General features: G+C 38.6%; 1 protein-coding gene across 1 annotated transcript; it reads right to left on the bottom strand.

Annotated features, from left to right (window-relative positions):
• Positions 1–10,264: 10,264 nt before the first annotated feature.
• Positions 10,265–13,285, bottom strand: LOC107763376 (geraniol 8-hydroxylase-like). The gene is made up of 3 exons (XM_016581867.2): positions 12,344–13,285; positions 11,510–11,794; positions 10,265–11,127 (listed from the first exon to the last, which is right to left on the bottom strand). Exons 1-3 carry the CDS (start codon positions 12,932–12,934, stop codon positions 10,504–10,506), a joined length of 1,500 nt encoding a protein of 499 aa, XP_016437353.2. The 5' UTR covers positions 12,935–13,285; the 3' UTR covers positions 10,265–10,503.
• Positions 13,286–16,445: the final 3,160 nt, after the last annotated feature.

The following is a 16,445-nucleotide window of genomic DNA, read 5'->3' as shown; positions in this document are numbered from 1 at the left end:
GCAGTGGTAGATTTCGTTCACTCCAACATCATATATCGCTTTGGTATCCCAAAGACCATTATCACTGACAATACAACCAATCTAAATAGTCATTTGATGAAGGAGGTATGCGAACAATTTAAAATCATGCATCGCCATTCTACCCCTTACCGGCCAAAAGCCAATGGAGCCGTTGAAGCGGCAAACAAGAACATCAAGAAGATTTTTCGGAAGATGATCCAAGGTTCCAGGCAATGGCATGAAAAACTTCCTTTTGCTCTTTTGGGATACCGCACGACTGTTCGCACATATGTTGGTGCAACTCCGTATCTGCTTGTATATGGAACTGAAGCTGTAATACCCGCTGAAGGCGAAATTCCCTCTCTCCAAATTATTATGGAATCAGAGATTGAAGACACTGAGTGGGTCAAGACCCGATTAGAACAACTGATGTTGATCGATGAAAAACGACTAGCAACAGTGTGTTTTGGCCAGTTGTACCAGCAAAGAATGGCACGCGCTTACAATAAGAAAGTGCGCCCAAGGCAGTTTGAGGTAGGCCAGCTGGTGTTGAAACGCATCCTTCCACACCAGGTGGAAGCTAAAGGAAAGTTCGCCCCGAACTGGCAAGGACCCCACATCATCAAGAAAGTGTTACCAAAAGGGGCCTTGCACTTGGTAGATGAAGAAGGACGGGTACCAGACATGACTATTAACGCAGATGCAGTCAAAAAATATTATGTCTGATATATACCCACTGTAGAATTTCACGCATTGATTTTCTCAGATTGAAGTGACAAAGGCTATCATTTGCTCGCTACTCCAAATAGGTGTCACCCTTTTGTTAAGCCTTTTGATCCGTATTTGTCTACCTGTGTACTTGAAAAACAAAAAGAAGCAAAAAAGCCAAAAAACAATCCTTGCATTGAACTACGTGAGACCTGATTCCGAAAGGATACGTAGGCAGCCTTACCCTGGGTTCGGTCCCATCAGAACCATATTCCTAGTACTCCAAAACTGGGGCAGAAGTTTGTTTTATTTCACGGTTTTTCTGTAAAAAACTGTTTTCAAAAGTTGTAATTCGTTTCAAGGTTCATTTCGCCTTTTTACCTTTCAAGAGCTTCTGATCGATGTGTTTGAGAATGTCTGAAGTTCACATGCCAAAGGCGTTGGGTAACCTCCCTCATGCAGTATCTTAGTCAAAAAAATAAAATGAGAGAGTCTTATCAGTGAAAACCCGTACGGGCACTATAAGGCAATAGTGAACAAAGAGATGAGAGAGTCTTATTGGTGAAAACCCAAATGGGTACCATAAGGCGATGGTTAGTAGAGAAATGAGAGAGGTTAGTTAGCGAAAACCTGCAAAGGGCGCTACTAGCCGAATAAGGGTCTTCGATTCTCCGGCATGAGCACAACCAAGACAAATTCAAGATGAGCATTTGCAGTAGATTTTGAGAATTAGACAGCTTAGACAGATCAGGCGTCCAGTCCAAAATGCATGTCATCATTCATTGAAGTCGGCACATACCTCCAGATAAGTCTCCATATTCCTTTCCCCGAAAGGGACACCTTTTGTTTAAGCACAATTCCTTTTCGCTTCCAATTATTATTCTATTTTTACCCATAATTTTTCTTTGAGTCCCTTTCGGTCTAATCCTGCATCAAAATTGAAGCAAAGAAAGGGCTGCAAAACTAGATACAGTTTCCCTTTAATGTCAAGCACAATTTGGGGCATATATGGCATTGATGAAGGCACAAATCCATCTGTGATCTCATTCGATAAAGTGAACAAAGTGTCTCAAAGAAACTGAAAAGGTCGCCTAAGTAAAACCTGCTTCATAAGAAAAGTTGATAAGCACTACGGACACAAACTGATACTGGGTGCAAGACAACTGAGCTTGATTTTAAAGAAAAAATAGCCTTGCCTTAGAGACAAGGGTAGTAGTACCATGGACATCTCGGTACCACGCTGACAAAATAGGTTCTTTGACAACAGTGGTCATGAACCAAGCTACTCAGGGCATCAAGGCCACACACCAACCACCATTTTGAAAACTCACTAATTTTTCTTTGTTTGAAGTAGGAACAAAGCATGCAGAATGGTGATTCTAAAAGAACGAATGCCACCAAACGTAAGTTCCTTAAAATCTCCATTTTTCTTTTACTTTTGGCATACGTCACTATTGTTCCCACCTCTTATTTTTACGTAGCTTAACCCAGGTCGAACCTTTTTGCCTAGGGGGATCCAACTCATATTTTCGGGTAGAAGTACTCTTCGCTCAGGTTGTTTTACATTAGCTTAACCCAGGTAGAACCTTTTCGCCTAGGGGGATCCAGCTCATAGTTCCGGGTAGAAGTACTCTTCGCTCAGGTTATTTTTACGTAGCTTAACCCAGGTAGAACCTTTTTGCCTAGGGGGATCCAGCTCATATTTTCGGGTAGAAGTACTCTTCGCTCAAGTTGTTTTACATTAGCTTAACCCAGGTAGAACCTTTTCGCCTAGTGGGGTCCAGCTCATAGTTCCGGGTAGAAGTACTCTTCGCTCAGGTTATTTTTATGTAGTTTAACCCAGGTAGAACCTTTTCGTCTAGGGGGATCCAGCTCATATTTTTGGGTCGAAGTACTCTTCGCTCAGGTTGTTTTTACATTAGCTTAACCCAGGTAGAACCTTTTCGCCTAGGGGGATCCAGCTTATAGTTCCGGGTAGAAGTACTCTTCGCTCAGGTTGTTTTTACATTAGCTTAACCCAGGTAGAACCTTTTCGCCTAGGGGATCCAGCTTATAGTTCCGGGTAGAAGTACTCTTCGTTCAGGTTGTTTTACATTAGCTTAACCCAGGTAGAACCTTTTCGCCTAGGGGGATCCAGCTCATAGTTCAGGTTATTTTTATGTAGCTTAACCCAGGTAGAACCTTTTTCGCCTAGGGGATCCAGCTTATAGTTCCGGGTAGAAGTACTCTTCGCTCAGGTTGTTTTTACATTAGCTTAACCCAGGTAGAACCTTTTCACCTAGGGGGATCCAGCTTATAGTTCCGGGTAGAAGTACTCTTCGCTCAGGTTGTTATACATTAGCTTAACCCAGGTAGAACCTTTTCGCCTAGGGGGATCCAGCTCATAGTTCAGGTTATTTTTATGTAGCTTAACCAAGGTAGAACCTTTTTCGCCTAGGGGGATCCAGCTCATAGTTCTGGGTAGAAGTACTCTTCGCTCAGGTTGTTTTACATTAGTTTAACTCATGTAGAACCTTTTTGCCTAGGGAGATCCGGCTCATAGTTTTCGGGTAGAAGTATCGCCCAGATTTGCTTTTGTTAGTTTAACCCAGGTAGAACTTTATCAACCAGGGGGATTCAACATTTGTTTTGGTCAGTAATACAGGGTGCCAACCCCTGGTTACATTTCCTTTTCAATAATACATGGGGTGCCAACCCCTGGTTACATTTCCTTTTCAATAATACATGGCACCAACCCCTGGTTACATTTCCTTTTCAGTAATACAGGGTGCCAACCCCTGGTTACATTTCCTTTTCAGTAATACATGACACCAACCCCGGGTTACATTTCCTTTACCAGTATAGGGTACACTAATCCCTAGCTGAGCTTTCCAACATAGGGTCTCCACTCCCTAGTAGACTTTTAGTATAGATATAGGGTCCACTCCCCAATCCCTTTTTCTCAAGGATACACAATCAAGATTTTATTGCTTTCAATAAAGAAGTAGTTTAGAATTTTGTTACAATAACTCACGAAATTTTCCTAGTGAAAACTGGGGTAGAAAAATTTCGTTCGTTTGTTTGCTTTGATGTCTGAGCAGGTTTTACCTCGAGGCACAGGGTTCGAGATGTCCAAAGAATGAGTCTCAATCCAGAATAAAGAAAAAGGAAAAGAAGTGAATCCAAAGTGCAGAAGCGAAGGAAAGATGTGGATTGCTCAAGACATAGTTGAAGCCACAAGCTCTGCATGTTCCATTTTGATCTGAAAAGCCGAAGAAGAATGAACCAGCGGTTGCAGTTAACGAGCATCAAGATTCAGATCAGAGTCTTCAGGAAGAACCATCCAAGACTCAAGATCAAGTTTTAGAAGACTCATAGATAGGAATCTTGTAACCCATAGCTGATAGACTTGTTCAATTTTTTTTAATGTAATAACAGACTTTCGGACCAGAGCCTCGACGGAAACTCACTCGACTTTTCAACTCATCATTCCACAGTTCTCCTTGAACTACACGCGACCTGATTCCCCTATAACCCGGGATATGTAGGCTGTCCAAAGTCAAGACTCGGTTGCACCTTTTTTCTTTTCTCTTATCCTCATTTCTTCCCTTTTGAATAAAGATATGTTCAAAAATTAGTTACATGGCTCACCTTATCTTTGTTCGAAAACTCTTCATGTTTCCAAGCAAAGAGGGGCAGCTGTGAGCACCTAATTTTTGACAATATTTAATTTTTTCTCACTTCTTCTATGTAAATATTTTAGGGGTTTTAACCTACAATTTTTAGCTTTGTTACACTTTTTATTATAGGGTAAAAATACAAAATTTTAAAAGGTGAATTATTACTATTACTATTATTTTATTTTTTATTTTTATTTTTAAAATAATAAAAAAAATCCGAAAAATGTTATTTTTTTTAATTTTCGGGTGAGATATAAAAAATAAGAAAAAGGGAAGTATGGAATAAAAAAAAATAAAAGTAAAAGTGGGTGGAATTCTCTTTTAAAAAGTAAAAGAAAGTGGAAAATTAAAAGTAAAGTTTTGTGAAAATTTTTAAAAAATAAAAAGTAAAGAAAGTTGGAATTAAAAAATAAATATAAAGGTAGCCGAAAATTAAAAAAAAATTAAAGTAAAAGAAAGTAGAATTTTTATAAGAAAAGCAAAAGAAAGTGGATTATTTTTTTAAGAAAAGTAAAATAAGTGGAATCCTCTTTTAAAACTAAAAAAAAGAGGTGAGATTTTAAATAAGATAAAAGTAATTAAAGTTGGAGTTTAAAAAATAAAAAGTAAATAAAGGTGGGATTTCTTTTAATTCACAAATAATAAAATATTTTTTAAAAAATAAAAACAAATCTGAAAAATGTCGAAAATTTTGTTATAAATAGAAGAGAAAATCTGAGGAGAAAAGAGAGAAAGGAGAGAAAAGAGAGGGGAGAATTGAGAGAAACAAATTTTTTTCTTCTTCTATGCTTCGACAATTTCTACTCGTGTTATTCTTTATTCCTCTTTCTTTCAAAAATTTCCAGCAATTCAACTCCCCAAAACCCAACAAAAAATACTTTAATACATCCCCTTTTACATGCCAAAGAGTGGTGTTAACAGTCGAGGTCGAGGATTCCGTTGGAGCTATGTTCACCGGCTTTGATGATCATCTTTGCTTATGCTTGTTTGGCGTTCGTTTGAGTTATTGTACATATTCGTGGAGACTCATTTAGTTGGAAATCTTGCATTAAAAGGTTTATTATTCCCTCTCTTTTTTTTTTATCTTATTTTATGTGATTTTATTTATTTATCTTTAAACTTTAGAAATAATAATGTAAATCAATCCTTAAATGTTATATGTTTAATCATGTTTCTGAAAATATAGTATTTAAACTTGCTAAAAGTTTGGAAGATTTGGACACTAATAAGTTTAAGCTTCAATTGTTGGGATGTAGGGTATTGGTATATGATAATTTATTTATTAAAATATGTAAAATCATACACTTTTTCCACAAACAATTCCATAACTTTTGGCCTTACAACAACAACAACAACAACGACCCAGTATAATCCCACAAGTGGGGTCTGGGGAGGGTAATATGTACGCAGACCTTACCCCTACCCCGAAGGGTAGAGAGGCTATTTCCAGGAGACCCTCGGCTCAAAAAAAGCAACAGGAGCCAATATATTAGTACCATAAAAATGCATAATAAAATAACAGCAATATAAGAGATATGAAATACAGAATACGAAATACGAAATAGATGGCTGGTATAGTAAAACTAGCAGGTAAAACCCTGCATCAATAGACGACCAATGACATTCTTAGTCTAACTCCTAACTGGCTAGTCTCACTCTATTGTGCTGTAGAAATATTCACAAGTTTCCCCTAACCTACAACCTTAATGCTCGACCTCCATAATTCCCTGTCAAGGGCCATGTCCTCAGTAATCCTAAGTCGCGACATGTCCTGTCTGATAACCTCTCCCCAATACTTCTTAGGTCGCCCTCTACCTCTCCGCGTGCCCACTACAGCCAGTCGCTCACACCTCCTCACCGGTGCATCAGTGCTCATCCTCTGAATGTGCCCGAACCATCTGAATCTTACTTCCTGCATCTTGTCCTCCATGGGGGCCACGCCCACCTTCTCTCGAATATCTTCATTCCTAATCTTATCCATCCTTGTATGCCCGCACATCCACCTCAACATCCTCATCTCTGCTACTTTCATCTTCTGGATGTGTGAGTTCTTTACCGGCCAACATTCAGTTCCATATAACATGACAGGCCTAACCACTGCTCTATAAAACTTACCTTTTAGTAATGGTGGCACTTTCTTGTCACACAAGACTCCCGACGCTAACCTCCACTTCATTCACCCCACCCCTATACGGTGTGTGACATCCTCGTCAATATCCCCGATCCCCTGAATAACCGATCCAAGGTCCTTGAAACTACCCCTCTTGGGAATGACTTGAGAGTTAAGCCTCACTTCAACTCCCGCTTCCGTCGGCTCAACTCCAAATTTGCACTCGAGGTATTCCGTCTTCGTCCTGCTCAACTTGAAACCTTTAGACTCAAGAACATGTCTCCAAATCTCTAGCCTCTCGTTGATTCCACCTCGTGTCTCGTCAATTAGAATAATGTCATCAGCAAATAGCATGCACCATGGCACCTCCCCTTGAATATGATGAGTCAGTGCATCCATCACCAGGGCAAATAGGAATGGGCTGAGCACAGACCCTTGGTGCAACCTCGTAATAACTGGAAAGTGTTCAGAGTCGCCTCCTACTGTCCTAACCCGAGTCTTAGCTCCAGCATACATGTCTTTAATCACCTTAATATAGTCAACCGACACCCCTTTATCCTCTAAGCAGCTCCATAAGACCTCCCTAGGAACCCTATCGTACGCTTTCTCCAGATCAATAAACACCATATGGAGATCCTTCTTCCTATCCCTGTACTGTTCCACCATCCTCCTAATAAGGTGGATAGATTCTGTGGTAGATCGCCCCGGCATGAACCCGAACTGGTTGTCTGAAATAGACACCGTCCTTCGCACTCTCATTTCTACCACTCTCTCCTAAACTTTCATGGTATGACTTAGTAATTTGTTGCCCCTATAGTTGTTACAACTCTGGACATCACCTTTGTTCTTATACAACGAGACCATTGTACTCCACCTCCACTCTTCAGGCATCCTATTAGTCTTGAATATAACACTAAACAATGCAGTAAGCCATTACAAGCCTGCTCTACCCACACACCTCCACAGTTCAACCGGAATTTCGTCTGGCCCGGTAGCTCTGCCCCTTCTCATCTTACGCATTGCCTCTATGACTTCATCGATCTCAATATCCCTACAATTACTTAATTCATGGTGACTGTCGGCATTCTTCAATTCCCCAAGTATAATATCCTGATCCCCTTCTTCACTTAGAAGTTTATGAAAGTAGGTCTGCCACCTCCTCTTAATCTGGTCATCTCCCATCAAAACTTTGCCGTCATCATCTTTTATGCACCTCACTTGGTCCAGATCCCGAGTTGTCCTCTCTCTCGCCTTAGCGAGTCGGAATAACTTCTTCTCCCCACCTTTGTTCCTTAGTTCCTCATACAGACGAGCAAAAGCTGTCGTCTTAGCCTCCGTCACTGCCATCTTCGCCTCCTTCCTAGCTACCTTATACCTTTGACTGTTCTCTCTCTTCTCCTCCTCGTCAGTGCTCCCTACTAACCGCAGGTAAGCCGCCTTCTTTGCTTCCACTTTACCTTGGACAACTGCATTCCACCACCAATCTCCTTTGTGGCCACCATTGTGGCCCGTAGATATCCCTAACACCTCTCTCGCCGCCTTTCTTATACAGTCCGCCATCGTCGACTACATTGTGTTTGCGTCCCCACTACTTCTCCAAGCTCCCATTGCCGATAACCTTCCTTCCAACTCCTTAGCTTTATCCTTAGTTAAGGCGCCCCACCTAATCCTGGGGCGTCCTTGTACTGACCTCTTCTTCCTCCTTATCCTAATATAAATGTCCATCACCAAAAGCCTATGCTGCGTTGAGAGGGTCTCACCTGGGATAACCTTGCAGTCCTTGCACAACCTTCTGTCGCATCTCCTGAGGAGGAGATAGTCAATCTGAGTCTTCGCCACCGAACTTTGGTAAGTAACCAAATGTTCATCCCGCTTCATAAAATTCGAGTTCGTAATGACTAGATCGAAAGCCTTGGCAAAGTCCAACAGCGAAATGCCCCCTCCGTTCCGCTCCCTGAAACCAAAGCCGCCATGCACCTCAGTGTACCCACCTGCAGATGACCCAATATGACCATTGAAATCTCCTCCTATGAATAACCTCTCAGAAGGCGGTATACTACGAACAATCTCATCCAACCCCTCCCAAAAACGCCTCTTAATATCCTCATCCAAGCCTGCTTGCGGTGCGTACGCGCTAACTTTTGGCCTTATAATAATCTTAAATTAGTTTAGGAAAATACTTCAAGTGCGCTAGTTTATTTAGGTGCGCTTTAAATAATTAAATATCATGGCTATGTGTATGGTCTCCGTGGCATAATTGTGATATGTAACAAAATAAGTATTAGAACGCGTAACTTATTTCAAGATAACTTTTTTTTCTTCATAATTTTAATCAAGCAATAAAGCGGACATAGGTAAAAGATGAGAACCAATAAAACACAAGTTATCCAAAAAATAGTATAAGCCAAATATAGTCAATAAAGCGATCGTGCTAGAACCACGGGACTCAGGGAATGCCTTACACCTTCTCCCAGGTTAACAGAATTCCTTACTCGGACTTTATTTTCGCAGATCAATAATAAAAGAGTCAAACTTTCCTTGGAATAGGGATCAAATAAAAGGTGACTTGGAACACCCAAAAATCAATTCCAAGTGGCGACTCTGAATAACAAAATAATCCCTATTTCAAATTTGTCACTTTAATTGGAAAAAACTCTTTAACCCACAATCCATAACACCCATTATCTTTTGGAGGGGTAGAAAAAGGGTGTGACAAGGGCTATGCACGAATCAGATCGGATCGGATTTAGCACATTTCGGATTCGAATTTTGGATTTCGGATTCTAGAAAATGCAATCCGAATCTGATTCGAATTATATCGGATAGGATCGGATTTTAAAGATTGGATCGGATGGGATCGGATTTCGGATAGTATTATTATGCCTCAAAGTTAAACTAATATGTATATTTTCTTTGTAAAAGAGGCAATACATTAAGAAACATTCATGTTTATGCAATTATGAGAGTACTGTGATGTCGATATAGCTAAATCTAGCAATTGTAAAGGTAATAACTTAGAGGTTGATGTAAAAAAAATACAGACTATCCAAAAATAAAGTGTAGTATTTATACATGCCCTAATAATTTCGAATTTCGAATCGGATCGGATTAAAATATACCAATCCGAATCCGATTCAAAATCCGAAATTTTGAAAAACACAATCTGAAATCCGATCCAATCCGAAATCAAAAATCCGAAATTGAATGAATTGGTTCGGATTTCGGATATCCGATCCGAATGAACAACCCTGCTTGACATGTATCTTTGTTTGACATGCTGGTTAGGTTCCTGGTTTTGCTTTAAGAGGTCGAACTAGAACATATTTTTGACAATATTTGAAGAGCCTCTTGTTAAAAAATGTAGTTAAGTAGAACTGAGCTCCTCTTCTAACTTAAAGACTCCACAAAAGTAATGCACTAAGACTATTACTCATTTAGAAATATGATAATTAACGTTATTTATTTTACACTCTTATGTAAATATCTACATTTACGAGGGTACTGATATTGCACAAACAAATCTCCTCTTCTGATCATCATAATTTTCTAATTTTCATTCTCTTTTATTAATGAGATCAATCTATAATAGTGAGGATTACCTGTATAGTCCTGCCTACTTCACGAAAAAGTTTTGAACTCTTACTTTATTTTTTCCTATTCATAATTATAAATAAGAACCATAATTCCGACAATGATTACTAATATTAACAAAATAGAAGTAAGTGGATCGATCAAATATCAAATTCCAAAAAAAGATCATTATCGGCGATACAAGTATATACATATTAATAAAAAAGAAATGCTATTTATTTATCTTTGCTAAATGCAGGTCATTGTTTAATGATTTAGGAGGGCTACATGTGTGCAACACATCTTCAAAAAAGCCAATATTGCGGCTGATAAAAAGACAACTCGGTGCACTAAGCTCCCGTTATGCTCGGGGTCCGAGAAAAGACCGGACCACAAGGGTGTAATGTGATTACGATGCTACTACTTTATTTTCCCACCTTCGTTATGACTATTATGTTAATGACCCTTCAAATCAGGCACTAAGGATGGGATAGCTCGCAAAGGATGGGCTTTGGCTAAGGTTATACCAAATTTCTCCTCCATGTTTAATTCTTGTGCCTCGATGCCAACTTCAAGCTTCCAATTGAAGGAATTCAAGAGTGAACCCAACATTACTTGAACCATTCTTAATGCTAATGGTAAGCCAGGGCATATTCTTCGACCAGCACCAAATGGAATCAATTCAAAATCTTTCCCTCGCATGTCCAAATCCAAGTTCCAAAACCTCTCGGGTCTAAACACTAAAGGGTCCTTCCAAAAAGTAGAATCTCGACCAATGGCCCACGCGTTTACTAGTACCTGTGAGCCCTTCGGGATAATATAGTCACACAGTTCAACGTCTTGCTCCACTTTTCGCGGGACAAGTAACGGAAATGGTGGGTGCATTCTTAAGGTTTCCTTGATAATGCATTGCAAGTAAGGAAGTTGGGAAACATCAGCTTCTTCTACTATTTTTCCTTTTCCAATGACTTCTCCAAGCTCAACTTGTGCTTTTCTCATAATCTCAGGTTGTCTAAGCATTTCTGCCATTGCCCATTCCAATGTGCTTGTTGTTGTATCAGTCCCCGCACCAAATAGGTCCTGTAAATGTACATTTGCATTCCAATATGATTGGTGAATACAAGGCAATGCACACAGAGGAAGTAGCGCAAAACAGAACATATAATAACCAGAGGCGGACCTATGCTATACAGAGAGGGGTCACCATTACCCGTATAATTCAGTAAAATTCTATGTATACATGTATATGTCTTTAGAAATAGTGATATATTAGTAGTGGACACTCTATTTACAAAGCAGATATTGGTTAAATCCAAAAGTGCGCCGACGACCTTCAAATCCTAGTTCGCCTCTGATTTTATAACCTCAGCTACTAAAAGAAACTATCATAAACTATCTTTTACTATATACACATTTATTTTTTATATTAATAGTCCACAGGATAAAAGAGAAGAGCACGTACCAGGAACATGGACTTGATGTGATTCTGACCAATCTCTTCAGGATTTTTTGCACTGATGTCGAGGAGCGCTTCCAAAACATCACTCTTTTCACCGCGATTTCTTCTCTTTTCCTTCAATCGCTCGTTGATCAACTCATCAAAAAGCTTAAACAACTTACCAAAACAAATAGTTGTGCGACGCCTTATCCCTTGAGGATCAATCTTTTCAAATATGGGGAAAAAATCAACTAGGTTAGGCTTCCCAACCTCAGTCGTGATGCTCCAAATCACCTCCTTGAGCTCTACCTTTGTATCCAAAAAAGGGTCATAATTTTTTTTATCAATAGTATAGCAATTAATAGCACATTCAATGAACCGTTTGTTATGCACAAAAAGTCACAAAACAACAATAAACTCGGTGTAATTGCACAAGTAGGATTTGGGGAGGGTAGTGTATACACAACCTTTACCTCTACCATGAGAAGGTACAGATCTCAAGGTAGAGATCGAGGCTGATTCTGATAGACCCTTGTAGCAGCAAGCAAATAACACTAGCAAGATAATAAAAAAATCGAAGCGAAAGAAAAAACAACATGGTAATACAAAAATCGAAGAGAGAGAAACAGCCGAACAAAAAGTTAGGAAGAATTAACCTAAATAGCTACTTACCAACTCGCTTAAACTCAAAAAAGCGGCAAATATACAATATGTATATAGTCGTGTATAATTAGTATAATCTATGTATACTGACTAGGAAAAGTAAACAATTAATACTGATTGAAAAAAGTAAATAGTGAATCATGCCGGCTATTTGTATAAAGATTCCAAAAGTTCAAAATGAAGGATCAGCTCTACCTTTGAATCCGAAAAGGGGTCAGCCAAGTCCTTAGAGAAAAGGGTGTTTGATAACAAATTGAGAGAAGTCTTGAAAGCAACTTGACCTACATCCACAGCTTCACCTTGTTGACAACATTTTGCACAATAAGCAAGCAATTCTTTCACCTTTTGAGATCTTAAATGTTGATTTGCATCAAGCCTATTGTAAGATAGGATATTGGTATTCAAGATTCGCCGAAGCGTTCGCCATTGAGTACAGACAGGAAGCCATGGCACAGAGAATTTGTAATGATTGTGTGCTTGAAGTGCATCAGGAATAAATCTAGTTGAAAAGGCTAAGTCTTGTTTCTGAAGGACTTGTTTTGCCATGGCTGATGAAGAAATGACAATTGTAGTTATTTGGCCAAGTTTTAAACTCATGATTGGACCATAGATTTTTGCAAGATTGGCTAGTGATTTATGAGGTTTTGCACCTAATAAGTGAAGGTTTCCTATGATTGGCCATGGTGTTGGCCCTGGTGGAAGTTTTTTGCTGTGTATTTTTGGTAGAACAAAAAGCAAACTGCAGGTAAAAATTGATCCCAACACATAAAGTATATAGTAATCCATGCTGCGTAAGAATTTTGCAGCTCTACCTGATTAAAAGAAGATGCTACTATTACTAATTGTGCAATATAAAACATACCAGGTGCTCCCAAAAATTCTTTTCTTTTTGGGTCAAAGTTGGCTGTCTGGCTCTCAAGTAACTTAGGTTGGTTAGTCCATTTTCTCTATAGTAAAATAATTGAAACTTTTTTTATAATCGTTGCACGTACTCCAACTAAATCTATGGGATACCTTGGTACCTTCGACCAACACATATATCGAGTAACTCTATCCTTTAAAGCTTGAATAGATGAAAATAAATCATTTAGTGTTTTTGCTTCTGATGAAATTTGGACTTGAGACCTCATGTAAAACAGATAAGTAATGAGGTTTTTTATTTGGTAATAAACTGAAAACGGACAAGCAAATCACCATTTTCGTTGCTTTCTATTATGAAATAATAAAGAAAGCATTTACTCCTTTAAAATATCCCTTTAAACAGCCCAACCATTTGGATGCAGAACTCTTCTCATGCTCCTATTAATCTATTATGACTAGCATAGTGTGAAAGAGACATGAAGAGAGAAAAACTATTTGTCTTTTTGACGAAACTCAATATACAACGAGATACATGTATCATTATAAGTTCTTAGTCAATTTTATAATGTATGCCACACATTTTTTTTACAAGAATACAAAATAATCTTAATAAAACAAAGTACATCAATGAGGCACTAGTTGATAAGCTGGCTAATTCTTTGCTTGGTGTTTTCCATCATTACCTTTTTGCCTAAAAAAACCAATATAAAACAAATTAAACATAAAATACCCGAAAGATGTATAATATATGTATATTCCATGTATAATATGTAAGTATGACCGCATATAATCAGTCTAAAATCTACATATACCGACTAGAAAAAATAAACAGAAATCTGACCAGCTATTTAGGTAAAGATCCCTAAAATTACGACCAGGACCAATTACTAACACTCCCACCATAGTGCGACCAGAATTGCTCGAAAGATTAACATAACTGCTTATCCAACCGCTTCAACTAAAAATAGATGACATAAAACAATGCATAACAACATATAATTGGTACATAATCAGAGGCGAACCCAGGAATTTAATGCGATGGGAGCACAATATTCTGTTCAATTAGTGCACCCTAAAGGCTTTTAACCTTAAGGGTGCCAAATAATTTAAATTAATTATTTTCAAGGTACACACACACACACACACACACACACACACACACACATATATATATATATATATATATATATAACCATAGGTCCGCCTCTGTATATAATCTATGTATATCGACTAGGAAAAGTAATCAGCGCGGCTATTTAGGTAAAGACCCTACCAACTTGAGAGGGTGGAGTCAACAACTAAAAGCCCAAACATACAAGGCTCATAGAGACAGAATTGGAGTGAGGCGAGGAATTCAATTTGCAAATGATCATGAGTTTCACAAATTGCAATTACTAGATAACTCAAGGTCACTTTCACAAATTCGCGCTCTATATTCTTGGGGCTTGAAAATTTACAATTGAGTTCAGAATCATTGTTGATTATTTCAATATAAGTCGATGTTTTTTTCCTTCTTTATGAAACCTGCAATTCTCTTAACTGAGCAAGAATTTTCAAGTCAAATCACTATATATATAATGTGATTCTTCCGAAAAAAATTAAAAAGTTCATCCGAACCGACTTCCACCCTTCTAAATCCGCCCGTGGGCGCAAGGCATTATTTAACCAGAAATATTATCTCTGGAAAGATAAAACTATATAATACTATAGTTAGTTGTTTTTAATGATTTTATCCTGTTACCAAAAGGGTGGGGTATTTATTATTGGGCAAAGGGTCAAAATTGCCCCTCTACTATTGTTTATTGGTTACTTGTGCCACCACTTATACTTTTCGTCCATTTTTGTTCCTACCGTTAATGAAGTTTTAAAAATTACCCCTAACCCTAACGTTTTGACACTGTGGCAGCTGACCCCCTCAATTTTTTCTATGTCAGCTGCCATGTCAGCTGCCATGTCAGCTGTCAAGTCATTAATAAACCCCACCAAGTTAAAACCCCACAGACCCCATTTCAGTTGAGCTCAACGAATAACAAGAGCCTTCACCACCGACATCATTGCCGTCATCGCCGCCTCTAACCGAGCAGCCATCACCTCCGATGGAAAAGTCTCAAAATCTTCAGCGGAGAAAGAGTGGTACCAGACTATTCCACCAAATTTCAGGCCATTCCACCATGCCAATCGTCATCCCCAAACCTCTGCAACTCTCCGATGAGCACCAGGTGGCCGGAAATGGAGTTCCGGCCGTCCAAATCGACCAAAACCAATGCGAAATGATTTATGCTGATGAGGAGATTGCTCCTAACACCTCAAACGACAACAACAACGGGCCAATCTTCTCGAATCTGAAGAAAACAAATTCTGCAGAGTCGACCATGCCAAGTGCTCGACAAAATGCCAAAGTCAGGGGAAAACACGCACACATACATAGATCTTACAAACATAAGAAAAAGGGGTAGAAGCAGCTCCACCACCAGTATCTTGTCGGTGATAGAGTAACAACCACAAAAATTATTGTCTATGATTTCAATGTACAGATATGTACTCTGTAAAAATTCTCTTAATACTGCCATGTCCCGCAAGAATTTTCTCTTTGATTCTTTTCTTCAAAATTAAAAATTGCCCTCAAATTTCATACATGTATAATCTATGCGTCTGAAATGGTGTCAATATATAGGATACACATATAACATACTAGCATTTAGTAACCCATTAATTGAAAATATGTGCTGAAATTTTTCACTTTCAGTAGATTCATCTAAATTTCGACCAATGCTAACATATACCAAAGTACGAGATGCACTGTGCATATTTTAAACGGTGAAGATTTTGAGGAGAAACATTTTTGTGTGTGATTTAAACGAATCAAGTTGGGGATTTTTAGGGTGGCTGTGTGGATGAGCAAATGTGGAGATGGTGAAAATGGTAGTGTTACATTGTGACAGTGGTTGAAGAGGGGTAGAAGAAATAGAGGGAAAGGGGTAAATGGGTTGGGTGGTGAGAAGGCGAGGGAGTGTGAGGGAGAAGAAGATGATAATATTTTAATAAGAAAAGGGCTGACATAGAAGCTGACATGGAAAAAATTGAGGAGGTCAGGTGCCACAGTGTCAAAACGTTAGGGTTAGGGGTAATTTTTAAAACTTCATTAACGGTAGGGACAAGAATGGACGAAAAGTGTAACGGGTGACACAAGTAACCAATAAACAATAGTAGAGGGGCAATTTTAACCATTTTCCCTTTATTATTTAATAATACTCCCTCCGTCTCATACTATTTGCTGTGCTTTCTAAAAATAGTTGTCTCAAATTAGTTATTATTTTAGAAGTTCAAGCCAAAATAAATTATATTTTTCCCATTTTACCCTTAATTATAATTGTCCTGAAGATAGAGATAACACTTAAATAGAATAAATATTCAATGAATAGAGATTATATCTTAA

This window comes from Nicotiana tabacum, chromosome 7 (genome assembly GCF_000715075.1).
Source record: "Nicotiana tabacum cultivar K326 chromosome 7, ASM71507v2, whole genome shotgun sequence".
Lineage (NCBI taxonomy): Eukaryota > Viridiplantae > Streptophyta > Magnoliopsida > Solanales > Solanaceae > Nicotiana > Nicotiana tabacum.
Note: the sequence above shows the minus strand (reverse complement) of the source record. Positions and strands in the feature narration are given on the sequence as shown.

What these genes read in the sequence shown, in the direction of transcription:
- LOC107763376 (XM_016581867.2), bottom strand. Translation starts at nt 12,934, where the DNA reads ATGGATTACTATATACTTTATGTGTTGGGATCAATTTTTACCTGCAGT. An exon ending in ACCCCTTTTCGGATTCAAAG is followed by an intron (nt 11,795 to 12,343) that starts GTAGAGCTGATC and finishes TTGGATACAAAG; the next exon opens with GTAGAGCTCAAGGAGGTGAT. An exon ending in ACATCAAGTCCATGTTCCTG is followed by an intron (nt 11,128 to 11,509) that starts GTACGTGCTCTT and finishes GTACATTTACAG; the next exon opens with GACCTATTTGGTGCGGGGAC.